General features: G+C 46.6%; 1 protein-coding gene across 3 annotated transcripts in view; it reads right to left on the bottom strand.

The window, feature by feature from the left end:
- Dlgap3 (DLG associated protein 3) overlaps positions 1 to 16207 on the bottom strand; it is a 67657-nt gene that overhangs the window by 18386 nt on the left and 33064 nt on the right. For all 3 annotated transcript variants that reach the window (XM_028759759.1, XM_028759760.1, XM_028759761.1), the window contains 3 exons: positions 4371 to 4584; positions 3894 to 4207; positions 3459 to 3544 (listed from right to left, as the gene is read on the bottom strand). In XM_028759759.1, the coding sequence (XP_028615592.1) occupies positions 3459 to 3544; positions 3894 to 4207; positions 4371 to 4584 (614 nt within the window). The remainder of the gene's footprint in view (positions 1 to 3458; positions 3545 to 3893; positions 4208 to 4370; positions 4585 to 16207) is intronic.

Raw genomic sequence — 16207 nt, 5'->3', positions numbered from 1 at the left:
GAAGAAGAAGAAGAAGAAGAAGAAGAAGAAGAAGAAGAAGAAGAAGAAGAAGAAGAAGAAGAAGAAGAAGAAGTCGTCTATTGTGGGGGCTAGAGAGATGGTTCAGTGGTTAAGAGCGCACTGGCTGTTCTTCCAGAGGACCCAGATTTGATTTTCAACACCCAAATGTCAGCTTACAATCATTTGTAACTACAGTTCCAGGATCTGACACCTTCTTCTGGCCTCTAAGTATCCTGTATGCACATGGTGGGAGGATATACAAGCAGGCAAAATACACATATTAAATAAAAATAAACCAAGTATATCTTGGACTCTTTTTGTTGGATAGACATTTGATCTTTGGGACCCACAACATGGAAGGAGAGAACCAAATCTTGCAAGTTATCCTATGACTGCCACACATACACACACAAATAAATCACGAATGGGAAGAGCCCACCACCACTCAACAGGGAACCGAAGTCCTATTCGACACATTCTCATAAGAAAAAATTTAAACAATGTCTTACTCTGTACCCCTGTCTGATCTGGAATTTACTATGTAGGTTAGGCTGGCCTTGAACTAACCAAGGTAGAATCTGCTTGCTTCTGCTTCCCAAGTGCTGGGATCAAAGACATTCATCATCACATCAAGCAAAGAAAAATAAAATTTTAAATACCGACTTGAAAGAAATAGCCTCATTTGAAGAAAATAATCAATTGTATAAGATCCATCACAATTATCAGATAACTTGATCAGAGACTTAATAAGGGACCAGCAAGATTGCTGAATACAAAATAAATATCCAAAACGTAACAGCTCACAAATACTATGACTGGCCACTTATAAACACCATAGGAGAAAGGTCTGTTGTACTCATCACCAGAGTTCAAACACCACCCACCACCAGCCTTCTGCCTCATGAAAGTCACCCTGGTTAACTTCGTTTCTTCTATGTCTTCCTCAGACTCATTCTCCATTTAATGCTGGCCTTGATGTGATGGAACACCCCTAACATTCCAGCATTTGGGAACTGAAGGCAGGAGGATCAGAAGCTGAGGGTTAGCCTCAGCTACATAGCTGAGTTCTAGGCCAGCTAGGTACATATGAGACCCTATCTTTAGAAAAGAAAAAGAAAGAAAAAAAAAGAAAGGAAGGAAGGAAGAAAGAAAGTCTCCATTCAGTAGTTAATGTTCTTTTGTAAACATAAATTAAAGTGTGTCGGGCCATTTCTTTAACCTTTTAATAGCTACTCATTACTTATAATTAGAGCCCAGTTCTTTTAGCCTGTGCCCTGTACAACCCGCCCCAGGCATTATCCAACTCTCTCAGCACTGCTCACCCCCTCCACACTGGCCACATGACCTTTCCCCCAGATCCCAACACATGCCCAAGTCTTCCCACCTCCCCGTATGCTTGTCCATCTCCCCGTATGCTAGTCCATCTCTCCAGTATCAGCCCACTGCGCTCCTCGCCTGCTGCTCTAAGCTCACTTTATCCTCCTTTCTCCTGTAGCACCTGTTCCACATTACACCATTACATAGAATCATGAATTATTTACTGTCTTGACTTCCCTCTAGCCTGTAAGTTCTGTGGGGCAAAATTCCTACCTTTGACACTTCCCAGGATATTCAATACACAGCCCAGGAGCTGTCACATACCAAGGCTCAGTAATTATCTGCTGAATGACATCGTCAGTGAATGGCTGGGTGCTCATCAAAGGCCTGCTGCACCATTTGCCAGTCACTGGCTTGTTAGAAGGAATGGAGGACCACCCTCCAGTATGGACCTATCCCAATGAGGAGTCAAAAGGCCTTCTGAGAACCGATGAAGATTTGTGGGCTGGTTTTAAGGAAATCAGGAAGGAGCGTGGAGCACAGAACTGTCTCCATCCGTGACTGTTACTACTCTAAGGATTCAAACCATGTTTTGATGGACTTTGTCACGCAGAGCCACTGTTCCATCATTCTTATGGCATGTTAAGGGTTTGGAGGACAGTGCCTACAGGAATAGGTAAGGCAACTGGGTGGCTTTTGCCTCCCCAACATCTCAGGAGCATACAGTGCTTCACGGACCTACAGTAGTAGAAGAGGACAGAAACAATGACTCCCCCGAGAACCTCAAGACTTGACCAGGGACTCAAACAAAGCCACTTTAGGAGGCCTCAGAAACTGTAATAACCCTAGGAAGGTTGGAAAGCCCTGTAATGGTGCCTGCAAACATGGAGAATTGCAACCCAGGCTCCAGATTCCTTTCTGCTGTGGATACGGCCTTAATGTCTCCCATTACCACAAAGCCCTCAGAGCCAGTGCCAAGAAGGTTCCCAGCCACAATTCTCCAGCCTGCCAGCCTGGTGTCATTGCAGCCCAGAGGACATGTAGGGCCACAGTGGCACTGCCACCTGGTCATTAGAGACTGTATCTCCCTTCAGGCTCCCCCCCCCCCAAGCAGAGAGGACTCTTTCCAGGACTCCCTCCGGAGCTCACAATGTTAATTCTTCACCTGGAAATTAAGGAGGCAATGTTTCGGAGGCCACCTAATGCCAGAATAGTGGCTGCTGGCAATTCTAGTATCTCTGATTCACCACCAATTCAGGAACATAATAGGTACCCCCTACTGGTTAAATGCTTGTGCGAGCCAAGTGAGGAGGAGTGTTATAGCTGCCAGGGACCCAGGAGAGGCAATCTTCCTGTTTGTTTGTTTCTTTTGAGCTCATACTTCTGTACACCACAGGATGTAACAAGGGACTGGCAGAATCCTGTTATCTCCAGCTAAAGGACAATTGCTGGAGGCCTGCTCAGCACCAACCTATAACCCACACATGGCCATTCCCCCTCTCCCAGCCCTCTTCCTTCCCCTGACCACCTTATCTCTCCTGCAGCTTCTGATCCCCTGGGTCAGCAGGAGTTCAAGCCCTCAGTGTAGACTCGATGGCTACCGTGGCAACATCCGTGTACAACACAATATCTACCCTGACTCTTCCCCAGTAGAAAGATATGGGGAGAGAGCTCAGTGGTAAAGCATTTCTCATACACCCACCAGGACCTAGGTTTTCTCCCCAGAACCCACAGAAAAAACCCAAGTATGGTGGCATGCACTTGTAATAGCAACACTGGGACAGCAGAGGCAGGAGGATTCCTGGGACTTGGTGGCCAGCCAGTCTAGCCTAATTGGTGAGTACCAAGCCATCGAGAAACCTTGTCTCAAGAAAACGAGGTGGGCTGGGGAGATGGCAAGAGGGTAGAAGAAGCTCTTGCTGCAAAAGCCTCAAAAATCATTGCGGAGGGTGAGAAGCAACTCCTGGAAATCTCCAGCATTGGTACACACACACACACAGAGACACGTACTCTCACTTCTAGGTAAATAGCATATGCAAGAACAGTAGGCCAGCAAAGGCATTACGTTTTACACAGCCCTGGCTCCCCTTCATCCTCAAACCCCAAGGACACCCAAGACACCCACACACACTGTGACCTACCTCTTGTCCTCTTCCACCTGAACGCCAATGGAGTGGAATTCTCTTCGGCTCCTGTTCTCGGTGTCCGAGTCTGAGATTGTCTCCACCTGGTGGCAGGGTGGAGGCATCAGTGGCTGTGGCTTGCCAAAGAAACACATGGTCTACATAGGACTAGAATGGCCAGAAGTGGCTAGGTACTAAACTAGCTGTCCCAAACAAATGAGACTAGGGAAGGGCGATAAACTGTTTAAAGGCAGCCTCGTCTATCAATGAGCAAGATAGGTCTACCACAAACTGTTTAAAGGCAGCCTCGTCTATCAATGAGCAAGATAGGTCTACCACAGCCCAGGGAAATGTGTTGGATTGTTAAGGTCTGTGTATGCAGAAGTCCTTTTTGATTTCCTCCATCCATTCCCAACGACACAGAGCCAGAGCCTTGAATACTGCCAACCATACCTGCACCCCAATGGACGGCCGCCACTTCCGCTGTCGCGCCAAGCTCCGCAGCTCCTCCCGGCCAGGGATGGTCTTGATGATGAGTGTGGGGGGCTTGGGGCTGGCCCGGGGTGGCACCGGTGCCAACTCGAGGGTGCGTGCGCCCATGGTGGGGCCGTCCAGCCCGTCCGCGGAGCTGCAGCGCCGGGCCGGGCCCTCTGCTGCGGTGAAGCTCTCGTGGGCAGAGTCGGTGCTGCTCTGGGCGGTGATGGAGATGCGGGGTGGGGCCTGGCTTCCCGGCGGGATGGGGGGCGGGGCCTTTCTGAAGTTGAAGGCTGCAGACCGGGATGCAGATAGTCGCCCATCATCCCCACACAGCCACACCCACGTAGTACACAAGACCCTTTGGCCAAGGACCATTCCTCCCGCCTAATCCAACCCAGAGAGAGAAGTGATGGGCGCAACTGGCAGTCAGGGACAGACAGAGGACATACTCACAGGAGCCGGGCCTCCCTGAGACAGAGGCAGGGGCAGCAAGGAGGGGTAGGCAGTCGTCATCTTGAGAGCAGCCGGCCTGGATGGCCCGGAGGTAGCTGTGGCTCCGCATGCGGAAACAGCCGGGCAGGTCCAGGGCGTCCACAGCCTGGGACTCAAGCTCCCCAAACACGGACCCGCACACGGCCTCCAGCTGCTGGTTAAACTCTTCGCTTAGCTGAGGAGGGGACCAGGAGGACCTTTATTGAGACGCTGAGATAGGACAGGGTGAACTAGGAGCTTTGCTTTGGAGAGCACCTAGATCTACAGTAGTTGAGAAGGCAGGAGATTCTCCAGGCCTGCCTTGGGGCTACTCTGGTCCATTCTATCCCCTAGACACACAAACCCCAACCTACACCTCCCTTCAGGGATGCTGTACACTAGCTAGACTCCAGACCTCCACCTAGTTCCATGCTTCACATTCTTCTCACTTGACCCTGGCAGAGGAAACCAGGAACTAACATCCACCCTCCTGGCCAGCTTCCAGTATAGAGCATTCTGCAGGAGTGAATGCTTTTTGTTATGACTTTGTTTTGGTTTTGTATGTTGTTTTTTTTTTCTAAGACCGAGCTCACTGTCCCACCCAGGTGCGCAGCAGAACTCAGAGCACTCCTCCTGCCTCAGTCTCCCGAATGGATGGGATCACAGGTGCTCATCACCATGCTTGGTTATGAACTGATTAAAAGCAACAGTAGAAAGATCTTTGGCAAAGGGCAGGTAGACAATGGCGGGTAGTGGAGCAAAGTGTCCTACAAGTGTCCCAAGCCCCTCCCCGCTATACACACCTACTAAATATGGCTCTCCTTTAACCAATTGGCCACTGCCCTGTCCCCACAGTCATGAATATGTCAATAGCACAGCACAGGTACAAAACCCAAGCATCACTCTCCATAGGTATGAACTTGACCCTGGGCTTCTGCTAAACCAAAGCATGGCGCTTCCTGTGTGAGCCACAGTGTAGACCCCTCTGGGCTCACGATCCACCACTTTCTAGGAGTGTGGCCTGGGGGTGTAAAAATCTGTGGGCCTCAGTTTGCTCAACTGTCCAGTGGGAGTGCTAAGGGCACTAGCTTAGGGCTGCCGATAGACACACAAGGCATTTGCAGCAGAGACAGACACAGTGTGAACTCTCCGTGGCATGTGGATATCCCAGGGCCTACCTGATAAACACAGGCCAAGTGCTCTCATGAGGACTACACCACTGTCACCACTGAGCCCACGAGCAAGCCCCCCGGCTGATGGTTATGCAGAGGCCACTGGACAAAGTCCTGGACGAGGTTCTCAAAAGCATTCCAGGGGCACTACAATAGCAAGTGCCTTTTGTGACCTTTCCCTGGAAAGATTCATGTCACTACAGTGATCTAGTAGCAAACCTGAAAAAGTCCCTATGTAGAACACAGCTCAGTGTTTCCCTAACTCGGCCTCCTCCACTGTATGGGGTCTCACTGGACTCTGCTCAACTACAGTGGGCATCTCCAGACCCAACTATCAGCTCAGGAAAGCAGAGAAATCGTCCAAGGATGTCCATCTGATGGGCAGGAAAACTGAATTGCAACAGCTTATGTCCTGGGTCCCCTGTAAAGTTGGCTGGTCCTCAGAGATTCTGAGCTTGTGGAACCCGCCCTTGAGGTACGGTGTTGCTCTCTGCTTGTGCTACTTAAAACCAAACTGCAGAAGATACTCCGCGACTCTTGTGTAGACCCAAGGGATGACACAGGACTGTGTCTGTATCTTTTGGGCTTCCTGTGGCTTTTCCCAAAGCAACTTGGTTGCCAGTGTGCAGAAGTCCAGATGCTGTGCAGATCCTAGATCCTGGAGCATCTAAGTTCTTTGCAGTGGCTCTCCCAGGATTCCAGTACCTGGCTCAGTCCTCCTCTCCAGGGCATAAAGGACAGCATGGTGCCAGGGTAGCTCCAGGAAGCTCAACTAACTGTTGCTCCTGGCCTTGAGGGGCTTCCTGCTGAAACTATCCAGCCCAAAGAGTTCTGCCCGAAAAAAAGAAAAGAAGAAAAAAAAAAAAGAGTTCTACCCAGAGCACAGAGGAGCTGATCTAATCCTAGACAAGGATTGTATAGAATTACAATCCTGGCTTGAGTTGTTGGGGCCTCCAAGATAAGATGACTCTCTCCAGCGCCCTGCAAACTCCAGCCCTCTTCCATGTGCAAAGCATGAGGCACACAATAGATGTTCAATAAACATTGGCGACATCTATGAGCATCAAGAGTGCCTTAGATCATGTTGACAAGACCACTCAGAGAGAAAGGCCTCTCTTTTCCAGAGGGTACCAACCCTTAAAATTCCACCCACAGGAATACTCAGAATGAACTCCATCCAAAGCAGACAGAGGGAATAGATAGAGGAAGAGAAAGCAGCTGCCATCTTCTAATAGAAGAGGTGACTTGGTCCCAACAATGAACCAGGACCCAAGGAAACCACAGGCACATAAAGACTCCATGAACAGATCCATAGTACTTGTGGTTGTCAAATGATAGCATTATACTGTGAATAGTCCCATTATCCCTTTGTGGACTTCCACCCTATTTCTCCCAATACCCACTTGCAAGAGAGTTAGAGTCCTCTTGGGAAATAAGATCCTCAGCCTGACTTCAACCTGAGGCAGAACCACAAGCTGTTTTCGCATGGAGAGGAAAATACTTTGTCTGGATCTAATTGGAAATTGTTCATGCTAGAGTTGGTGGGTCCAGCCAGAGGCCGGGCAATATTCTGGACACCCAAAGGACAGTATTCATTTTAGCTAACCTTTGGAAATGCCTCCGATTTCAAAGCAGTTCACAGCATTGACTTAAACATAACCAGTGTTGTTTTATATGCATAGCTGAGCTCACAAGAAGAGCGAGATCAGTCCCCAGGGGACCAGTGCAAAGAGGAGCCTGGGAAATCAGAATATGAACTGTGTGTGCCGATGCTGCAAACAACCTGGTGGAGGCAGAAGGTTGGAGGCAGGGGCTACTGGTCTCAGCAACCAAAGGTTTACATGTTACCACCCAGTCTGGTGCAGGAGTGAGGCTGTGGGCCTGTGCGAAGCCCAATTGAGATGCAGAAATGAGAACCTTCATAAACCTTAATGATAATGTAGACAAAAAAAAAAAGAAGAATTGCCAGTCATAACCACAGGCCCGTGACAAGGAAGTCAGTTTGTAGCTGAGATACCAAGGAGAGGACGGGAAGCAATCTGCTATGAATCTGTACGCACAAACCAGTCCTCCTATGGTCTCAGGACTGTGTGTACATGGGCTTACACAGCCCAGATTAAAAATTAACATCAAACAGTCTCAGATCAGAAACGTTCCAACAGAAACAACCACAGGATGTATCCCGGGAGATCGTGCCTCACTGAAGTGCTCTGGCCTCACTTTAGGAAGCCGCATTGAAGAGGAGGTAACCTCGTCTATATCCAAGATAAAGTAACCTTGTCTACATGTTAATAACACCCTTAACGGCACATACGTCCTCTGGAATGTGGGCTAAATCCAGTGATCCACTTCTAAAGAATAAAATGTAGCAGACAGAGTGGCTTCCACCTTAGTTTCTGTCTCTCTGTCCTCCCTTCCCTCCCCAGTAACCTCTTTCTACCATTACTACAAAGGAGGTGAAACTATTATCACTGCCCCAATAAGCCATGGAGGGCCAAGTCTTCTAAACAGCCATATGGGTACGCATGCAAGCAAGTCTTCTTCAAGGCTGTGTGATAACTGCAGCCTTGTGGGACACCATACCCAGGTGCACAGGGCTAAGGTGTACTCAAGAGAACTGGCCCACAGAAGCCAGGAGATTATTTAAGACTCTTTGTTTGGGCAATTCATCATGTAGCCATGGGTAACTAATTCAAACTATGGCAGAAAAAAAAAAGAACTAAATCATTACTGGGCTAAGTCATCCAGAAGCCAGGCATTCTGTTACTGCAGCTAATGCACCTTAGCTATAATAAAATCTCTTTTAAATCACACTGTGCTTTGTGATTATGGGCTTTTGATGTTGTTGTTTGCTGTTGTTGTTGTTGTTGTTGTGTTTGTTTGGCTTTGTTTTGAATTTTGTTGTGGTTTTGGTTTTGAGTTCCTTGTTTGTTGTCATTGAAACAGGGTCTCCTGTAGCCCTGGCTGGCTTTGAATTCACAGTGGAGCCAACCCTGGCCTTGAATTCCTGATACTCCTGCACCTACCTCCAACTTGTGTGCACCACAATGCCTGGTTAAATAATGTTGTTGTTTTAAGATGAGTCTCTCTATTTTGCCTAGGATAACCCCAAAATGCTAGGCTCAAACAATCCTCCTGCCTCATTCTCATAAGTACTGAGGCTATACTGCACCCAGTATTAAACTATGTTTAAGAGTTTATAATGTAAATGATAAAGCTAGGTGAATGCTTGCAATCCCAGCAACTCAGAGGCGGAGGCAGGAGGATCAAGAGTTTAAGGACATCCTCCATTATAGTTGAGTTCTATAAATGCCTGAAAGCTATATGATGGGACCCTGTTTCAAAACAACAACAACAAAAAGAAAGAAAGAAACAAACAAACAAACAAAAACAAAACCAACCCCACATCATTAAAAAATATCGGCAAAAAACAAAAAGTTGACTTAGGGGTGGATATTAAAGATTTGAAAAGCAACTCCAAGAAATTTCTTAAAAATTAAAAAAAAAAACCTCAGTGAAATTTAAAGTACAGTTTATAAGTTAATAGTACCCAAGAAATAATAAAAGAAATTTTAATACAGTGTCAACACCAAGAGGCAGTGAAGGGAGGCAAAGAAATGGGGAGCCTGAAGATATGTTAAGCTACAAGGAGGAACAACTAGCCGGAGCTCCAGACAGAGACACCAGGAGCATTGTAGGGAAGGCAATGTGTAGATATGGCGCAGGCTGGGAATTCCCCAGACTTGCTCAGGGACTTCAGACAAAATGAGAACAACCAATCTTAGTCCCCAGACAACTCACAAGATGGACACAACTGTCAGAAACAACCATTTTGTCACTCTGAAGACTGATCAAAGGCACACAGGAAGATGACTATGCTTTGGGTGAGAAGGCAGGACTCTGATCCTGTTCCCAATCCCCAAGGCCCCAGCTCCAGCCGCAGCAGCACGCCAGGCACGATGCTGCACGCTATCCACAGAGGTGCTTTATTGCCTCAGCCCAAGGCCCCCCTGAAGTTGGAACATCGTCAGGAATAGTGTCAAGAGCAGGAAGGCCAGAAGCAATGCTAGACTGTGTAGCAAGCAACAGGCTAGCTGTCTAGACTGTTATTTTTTAAGATTTCTGTTGTGGTGGTGGTGGTGGTGGTGGTGTGTATATTATGTGTATGCACGCTTATGCCATGGCACACGTGTAGGAATCAGAGAACAACCTTGTTGAGTCTGTTTTTTTGTTTTGGGTTTTTTTCCCCATCTTTATGTGGGCTCCGGGGATGATACTCTGGTTGCCAAGTTTACATATGAAGAAGCATCTTTACCACCAGAGCCGTCTTACCAGTCCTGGCCTGATCCTTTGCAGAGAATTCTGGGAATGAGACAGGGAAGGGTTTGAAAACCTGTACACCGTCACCCAACATCCCTCAGCAGGGAAACCTCTACACTCATGCAAAGGAAACACAAGAGACCCTGGTGATGATGGAAAGCCAGGGAAGCTTGAAACCAGCCACAGAGAGAGGAGACTTCACTGGCTCAAGTGTTTTGAGGTCAACTTCTACTCCATCTTTGGCCAAAACAAAGCCATGCAGACACTGGAGCAATCTCTAGGAAATGAGGCTTTAAAAGCAGAAGGAAATGGGGGGAAAAAAAGAATGAAGAATCAGAGGCTCCGTGTTTCGGGAAAAGCAGATTTCACAGGTTCGCTCCAGGAATTAACACAGATAAACAAAGCAACAGCAGTCTTTAGGAGGTAAAACTAAGAGCCCAGAATTGTCACACTATATTACCTAAAATGCTCAGTACTCAACAAAATATTTTGTCATGCAAATAAAGAAGAAAGTATAAATGGTCTCAGAATGTGGGGTTTATCACACACAGACTACAGGGTAGTTATTATAATCATATTCAAAGAGCTAAAGGGAGCCATGTTTAAAGGCTGAAAGGCAGGCATGGCAACAGTGATTTCATGGATACAAAGTCACAATCATCAAGTGAAAAGGAGGGGGAGGGACTTAGACAATGTCTCCTGGCAGTGCCCAGGCCACCTTTCCTCACCATGCAGACTCACACTAAACTCAGTGTCATTCTACATCTGCTTTTCAAAACTGCAGGCCTGAGGGTTTTTTTTTTAATTCATTTTAAAATTATGAGTACATGTGTACTCAGGTGCCCTCAAAGGCCAGAAGAGGGTAGGTTGGCTCTTCCCTCCTCCAGCCCCACCCCCACCTCACCCCTGCCTCCTGGAGCACTGTAGTTACAGCATGACATGGTTTCTAAGAACCAAACCTGGGTCCTCTGTAAGAGCAATATGCTCTCTTAAGTGCTGAGCCATCTCACTGGGCCCTTAAAATTATTAATTTGTTTAAAGAAAAACAGATGTGGAGCCAGCGAGATGGCTCAGCAGGTGGAGGCGCTTGACAAGCAAGTCTGGCTCTCTTCATGCCCACCCCGGAACACTGCAACTGTGCACTGTGGCATGCGTGTGCACCAACACACACACACAAGGGGGGGGGGGGAGGAGAGGGAGAGAAAGAGAGAAAGAATTCGTAAAAAAAATAATAATTAAGAAACAAATATCCGCCGGGCGGTGGTGGCGCACGCCTTTAATCCCAGCACTTGGGAGGCAGAGGCAGGAGGATCTCTGAGTTCGAGAGTTCGAGGCTAGCCTGGTCTACAGAGTGAGTTCCAGGACAGCCAGGGCTACACACAGAGAAACCCTGTCTTGAAAAAACAAAAAAAAAAAAAAAAACAAAACAAAGAAACAAATATCCATTCAAGAACTGAAAAGTCCAATAACTGAAATCAAAACCTCCATTGAGAGGTTTAATATGTGATCAGCAAGCCGGACAGTGGTGGCGCACGCCTTTAATCCCAGCACTTGGGAGGCAGGGGCAGGCAGATTTCTGAGTTTGAGGCCAGCCTGGTCTACAGAGTGAGCTCCAGGCTCCAGGACAGCCAGGACTACACAGAGAAACCCTGTCTCAGAAAACCAAAAAAAAAAAAAAAAAAAAGATGTGATCAGCAAACCTGAAGACAAAGCAATACAGATTGTTCGACCTAAAGAGTGGAGAGAAAAAAACTATTGAAAATACGAACATGAGACAACAGCAAGCAAACAGTCATACACATGATGGTAGACCCAGAAAGACAATGGAGAAGGAAAAAGAGGAGGAGGAGGAAGAGGAAGGAGAGAAGGTGAGAAGGCAGAAAAGTCATGGCCAAAGACTTCAATGTAGCTCATCTGAAGAGTTCGTATCACCCAAGACCACCTGGGTCAACCTCCTCCACCACATAAACCAAGCAGGCATGGGACCACAGCTTTATAACCTCAACAGGGAAGCTGGGGCAGAAGGACAATAAACTCAGAACCCACCTGGGGTACAGACTGAGTTCAAGGTCAGCCTGGGCAAATTCAAAACACTCTGTCTCAAAAAGAAAAGAACTTTTGTTCAGACAAGTTCTCACTACATAGCTCTAGTTGGCCTTGAACTCTCTATGTGGAATAGGCTGGCCTCAAACTCACCAAAAGCCAGCCTCCATCCCCAATGCTGGGATTTAAAAGTACAAACCACTACATGGACAAAGAGGAAGGACCTGGGGTGTAGCTCAGTGGTAGAGTATTTCCCCAACGAGTGCAAGTCTATGGATTCAATTGTCACTTGAGGGCAGAAGCTAGGGAGAGAGGGTATACCAGGCCAATAAGCACGCAGGAGGCACGGTGGGTTTTTCTAAATTCATGAAAGGTACAAACCCTCAGATTTAGGGAGTGTACATACAAATATGCACAACATAGCAGAGACGCAAACACCAAAGTCTGAGCACGCTCTTAACAGCAACCAGAGAAGAACGGGAATTGTACACAGTCAGGTTGCAGCAGACTTCTTAATATCAGACAATAAGAGGGACCGACACTGCCTCGGATGTCCCCTGGTGTCCCCTGGTGGGCTTATCCATTGTCAGAGCATGCTACCAACCACCACCGAGAAACTCAAGAACATACTTTAGGTCAAAGAAACTCATAAATGAAGCTATAATGACCTGGAAGAGAGAGAGAGAGAGAGAGAGAGAGAGAGAGAGAGAGAGAGAGAGAGAGAGAGAGAGAGGGGCAGGCAGAGGCTTATGTAAAAACTAACAAGGAGCTGGGAGTCGGCTCACCAGTAAAGTACCTTCCTAGCATGCATGAAGCCAGGGGCTCCAGCCACAAGACAGCCTAAAACCAAGCATAGTGGTACAGGCCTGTCATCCGGATTGGAAGTTCAAGACCATGCTTAGCTACCCAATGAATTTAAAACCAGTCTGAGCTACATGAGACCCTATCTCAAAAAACAAAAAAATCAAATGTCACATGCTCTCACCAAAAATACCCTCAAAATGGATCATATGCCTAAATTAAATTGCAAGGGGCATTAATTTTGTTGTGATCTTAGATTAAAGAAGATTCCATTTTATATTAAAACAATTTTTTTCTGAGGGGGAAAAAAAGAGAAAAATTTGTGAGATATACCTCCTGTGGTTCTTTAAATATGCTTGGCTTAGGGCACTATTAGGAGGTGTGGCCTTGTTGGAGTAGACGTGGCCTTATTGGAGGAAGTGTGTCACTGTGGGAGTGGGCTTTGAGACCCTCCTTCTAGCTGCCCAGAAGTCAGTCTTCTCCTGACTACCTTCTGATCAAGTCACAGCTAGATAAACTCTCAGTAGAATTCTCAGCTCCTCCCGCACGCCTGCCTGAACGCTGCCATGCTCCCGCTTGATGATAATGGACTGAACCTCTGAACCTGTAACCCACCCTCAATTAAATGTTGTCCTTATAAAAGTTGCCTTGTTCATGGTGTCTGTTCACAGCAGTAAAACCCTAACTAAGACATCTCCGTTAAAGTTAATGTGATTTATTGGGTCTTGTGGAATAGGATTGTTGTCCAGCTGATCAAGAGGTTGAAACAGAAGGATAGTAATTTCAATACTAGCTTGAAAAAGAGACGGGAAGGTGGTGACACACGCCTTTAACCCCAGCACTTGGGAGGCAGAGGTTGGTGGATCTCTGGGTCTGCAGCCAGCCTGGCCTACAGGGTAAGTTCCAGGACAGCCAGGGCTACACAGAGAAACTGTCTCAAAAACACAACAATGACAACAACAAAAATCATTTCTTTAAATAAAAATGTTAAAAGGGTTCTAAGGACAGGTGATGGCTCAGCAGGTGCAGGAATTTGTCGCCAAGCCTGTTGACCTGAGTTTGATTTCCGAAATCCACAAGATAGAAAGAATAAGACACCCACAAATTGTCCTCGGATCTCCACATGTACACCATAGGACACACACACTAATATAAAAATATAACTTAAAAAGTAAAAACAAAAGAATTCTGGGGCTATAATACAGTAGTACAGCGCACTCGCAGATGTGTAAGGCCCCAGCACTAAAGGACGGAGAGTGAGCAGTCACGCTGTGAGGTGACACAGAAGGTAAAGGTGATTGCCACCGCCAAGACCAATGACCTCAGAACCGACTTTCCAAGTTGTCTTCTGACCTCTGCAGTGTGTGCCGAGGCACATAATAACGCAGGCAAAAATAGGTAAATAAACGAATAATAAATAAATAAGTGTGATACTAATAACAACAGTAAGATGTCCTTTTTTTCACAGAAAATGAGAACACAAGTCCCTCGGCAAAGGAAAGCACTATAGCTGACATGTTAACACTACATTTCTAGCACCTAGAGTTTCTGGAAAACAGTGGGAGTTTTTTTCGTGTGTGTGGACAGTGGGGAGAAAACCCAGGGCCTCGCTCATGCTAGACAAGTATTCTATCACTGAGCTAGAACCTCCCTCTCCCGCCCCCAAATAAATTTCTATGGCTTAAAAGGGGAAAAAAAGAGGCCATCAAAATCAAAGTACCCTAAGGACTGTGCATTATTCAGAGCGAGAGTAGGAAGCCTTGTCAGCTTCAGATGAAGTCAAGTATGCACATTAAAATTACAGGAGTAACATAAAGAATAAAATGGAGTATGTAACTGTCAAACCAGCGTGGGATTTGGCAGAGAGAAGGATAAAGCAAGCTCCATCAATCAAAAAGGGTCAGAAAAGCACCAACTCTGCTGGATGTGTTGACATAAACCTGTCATTAGCCCTCTGGAAGCTGAGGCAGGAGGATGGTCACAAGTTATAGGCCAGCCTGGGCTACATAGCAAGTTATAGACCAGCCTAGGCTACACAGTAAGACACTATCACAACAAAAATGAAAGAAGTACAGATAGACAAGCATAAAGGAAGGAAGGAAAGTACTATCTAAGAAACAAGATAGGGCCAGGCAAGATGGCTCCATGGGTAGAGGGGATGGCCACCAAGCCTGACGACCTAAATTCAATTTCTAGGATCCACATGGTGAAAGAAAAGAAGCAATTCTTCCTCCATGTTGTCATTTGACCTCCACACATGCACCCCAGCATGCACTCCCAAACCCCAGCAGGATAAATAGAAGGCATGAAGTAAGGTGACAGAAATAAAGTCAAACATACCACAATAAATATAAATGTACAAAACTCTCAGGCAATTACCAAATGGATGTAAGATCTCTGTCATAAACTATTTAAAAGGACATACCTGAAACATATGGGACAAAACACTCTAAAGCCAAAGATGGAAAAAGATGTCCAAGGCAAATACTAAAGAGAGAAATCCACTCAGGAGGAAAAGCATCATTAGAGACAACAGGGCAGTGTCTTTGCTGCTTTAAACCTCTCCTCTTCTGTAAAGCAAAGACTCCAAGTCACACCTCCAGGAGAAATATGCCAAGTATATACACTGTTAGATAATGTGAGGTGGGAGGAGGAGAGAGAGGAGGAGGAAGGCGAGGAATAGGAAATGTTTGGAAGGTTTAGATTAAAATTTCAGAACACTTGGAAAAAATCTGAAAAAAAACAAGAAAAAAGAAGAAAGAACAGAAAGAAAGGAAGGAGGAAAAGAAAGAAAAGACAGAGAGAGAAAAAGAGAGAGAGAGAGAGAGAAGAAAAGAAAAGAAAGGAAAGGAAAGGAAAGGAAAGGAAAGGAAAGGAAAGGAAAGGAAAGAAAAGAAAAGAAAGTGAAGGAGTGGTCCTCAGCAGAGTCTTGGAGAGAGACACCTAGGCGGCAACAAATGCTCAAGTCCTAAGGCTGGAGTCTAATGTCCATGTCTGGGGAGCAGCAGGCAGGTGCAATATGGAGGAGGAAGGGAAGGGAACAGAACTAGAAGATGAACACAAAATCACACTGGCTGGCTCATGTGGGGCTTTGTAAACCCCAGCAAAGCCCTGGCTGGTTACTCTGAGCAAGGCCAGGGCTCTGAGCAGAAAGGCAAACAGATGTGGTTATATTTTTAAATAACAGTTCTGGCTATACTGACAGAAAATGAGTTGCAGTCAGGACAAACACAGAAGACCAACAAGAAGACACCATAATGGCCCCGACCAAGCCCATGGGGCTTGCAGTGCTGTTGGTGAAGGCTGGATAGAGCCTGGGAATATTGTGAAGAGGATTTGCTGAAGGACTGAAGGATGGGGTGATGTCTAGCAGGGAGAGCACTCTGACTGCATGGATTGGGGGTATAGCTCTATGATGGAGTACAAGCTCAAATAAGGTTAAATCACAGCACAGAAAGGGGGGGGAGGGAGGGCGGGAGGGAG

The sequence above is a fragment of the Grammomys surdaster genome, unplaced genomic scaffold (assembly GCF_004785775.1).
Source record: "Grammomys surdaster isolate TR1022 unplaced genomic scaffold, NIH_TR_1.0 126313, whole genome shotgun sequence".
Classification (NCBI taxonomy): domain Eukaryota; kingdom Metazoa; phylum Chordata; class Mammalia; order Rodentia; family Muridae; genus Grammomys; species Grammomys surdaster.
The sequence above is the reverse complement of the archived record's forward strand: the minus strand, read 5'-3'. Positions and strand labels throughout refer to the sequence as shown.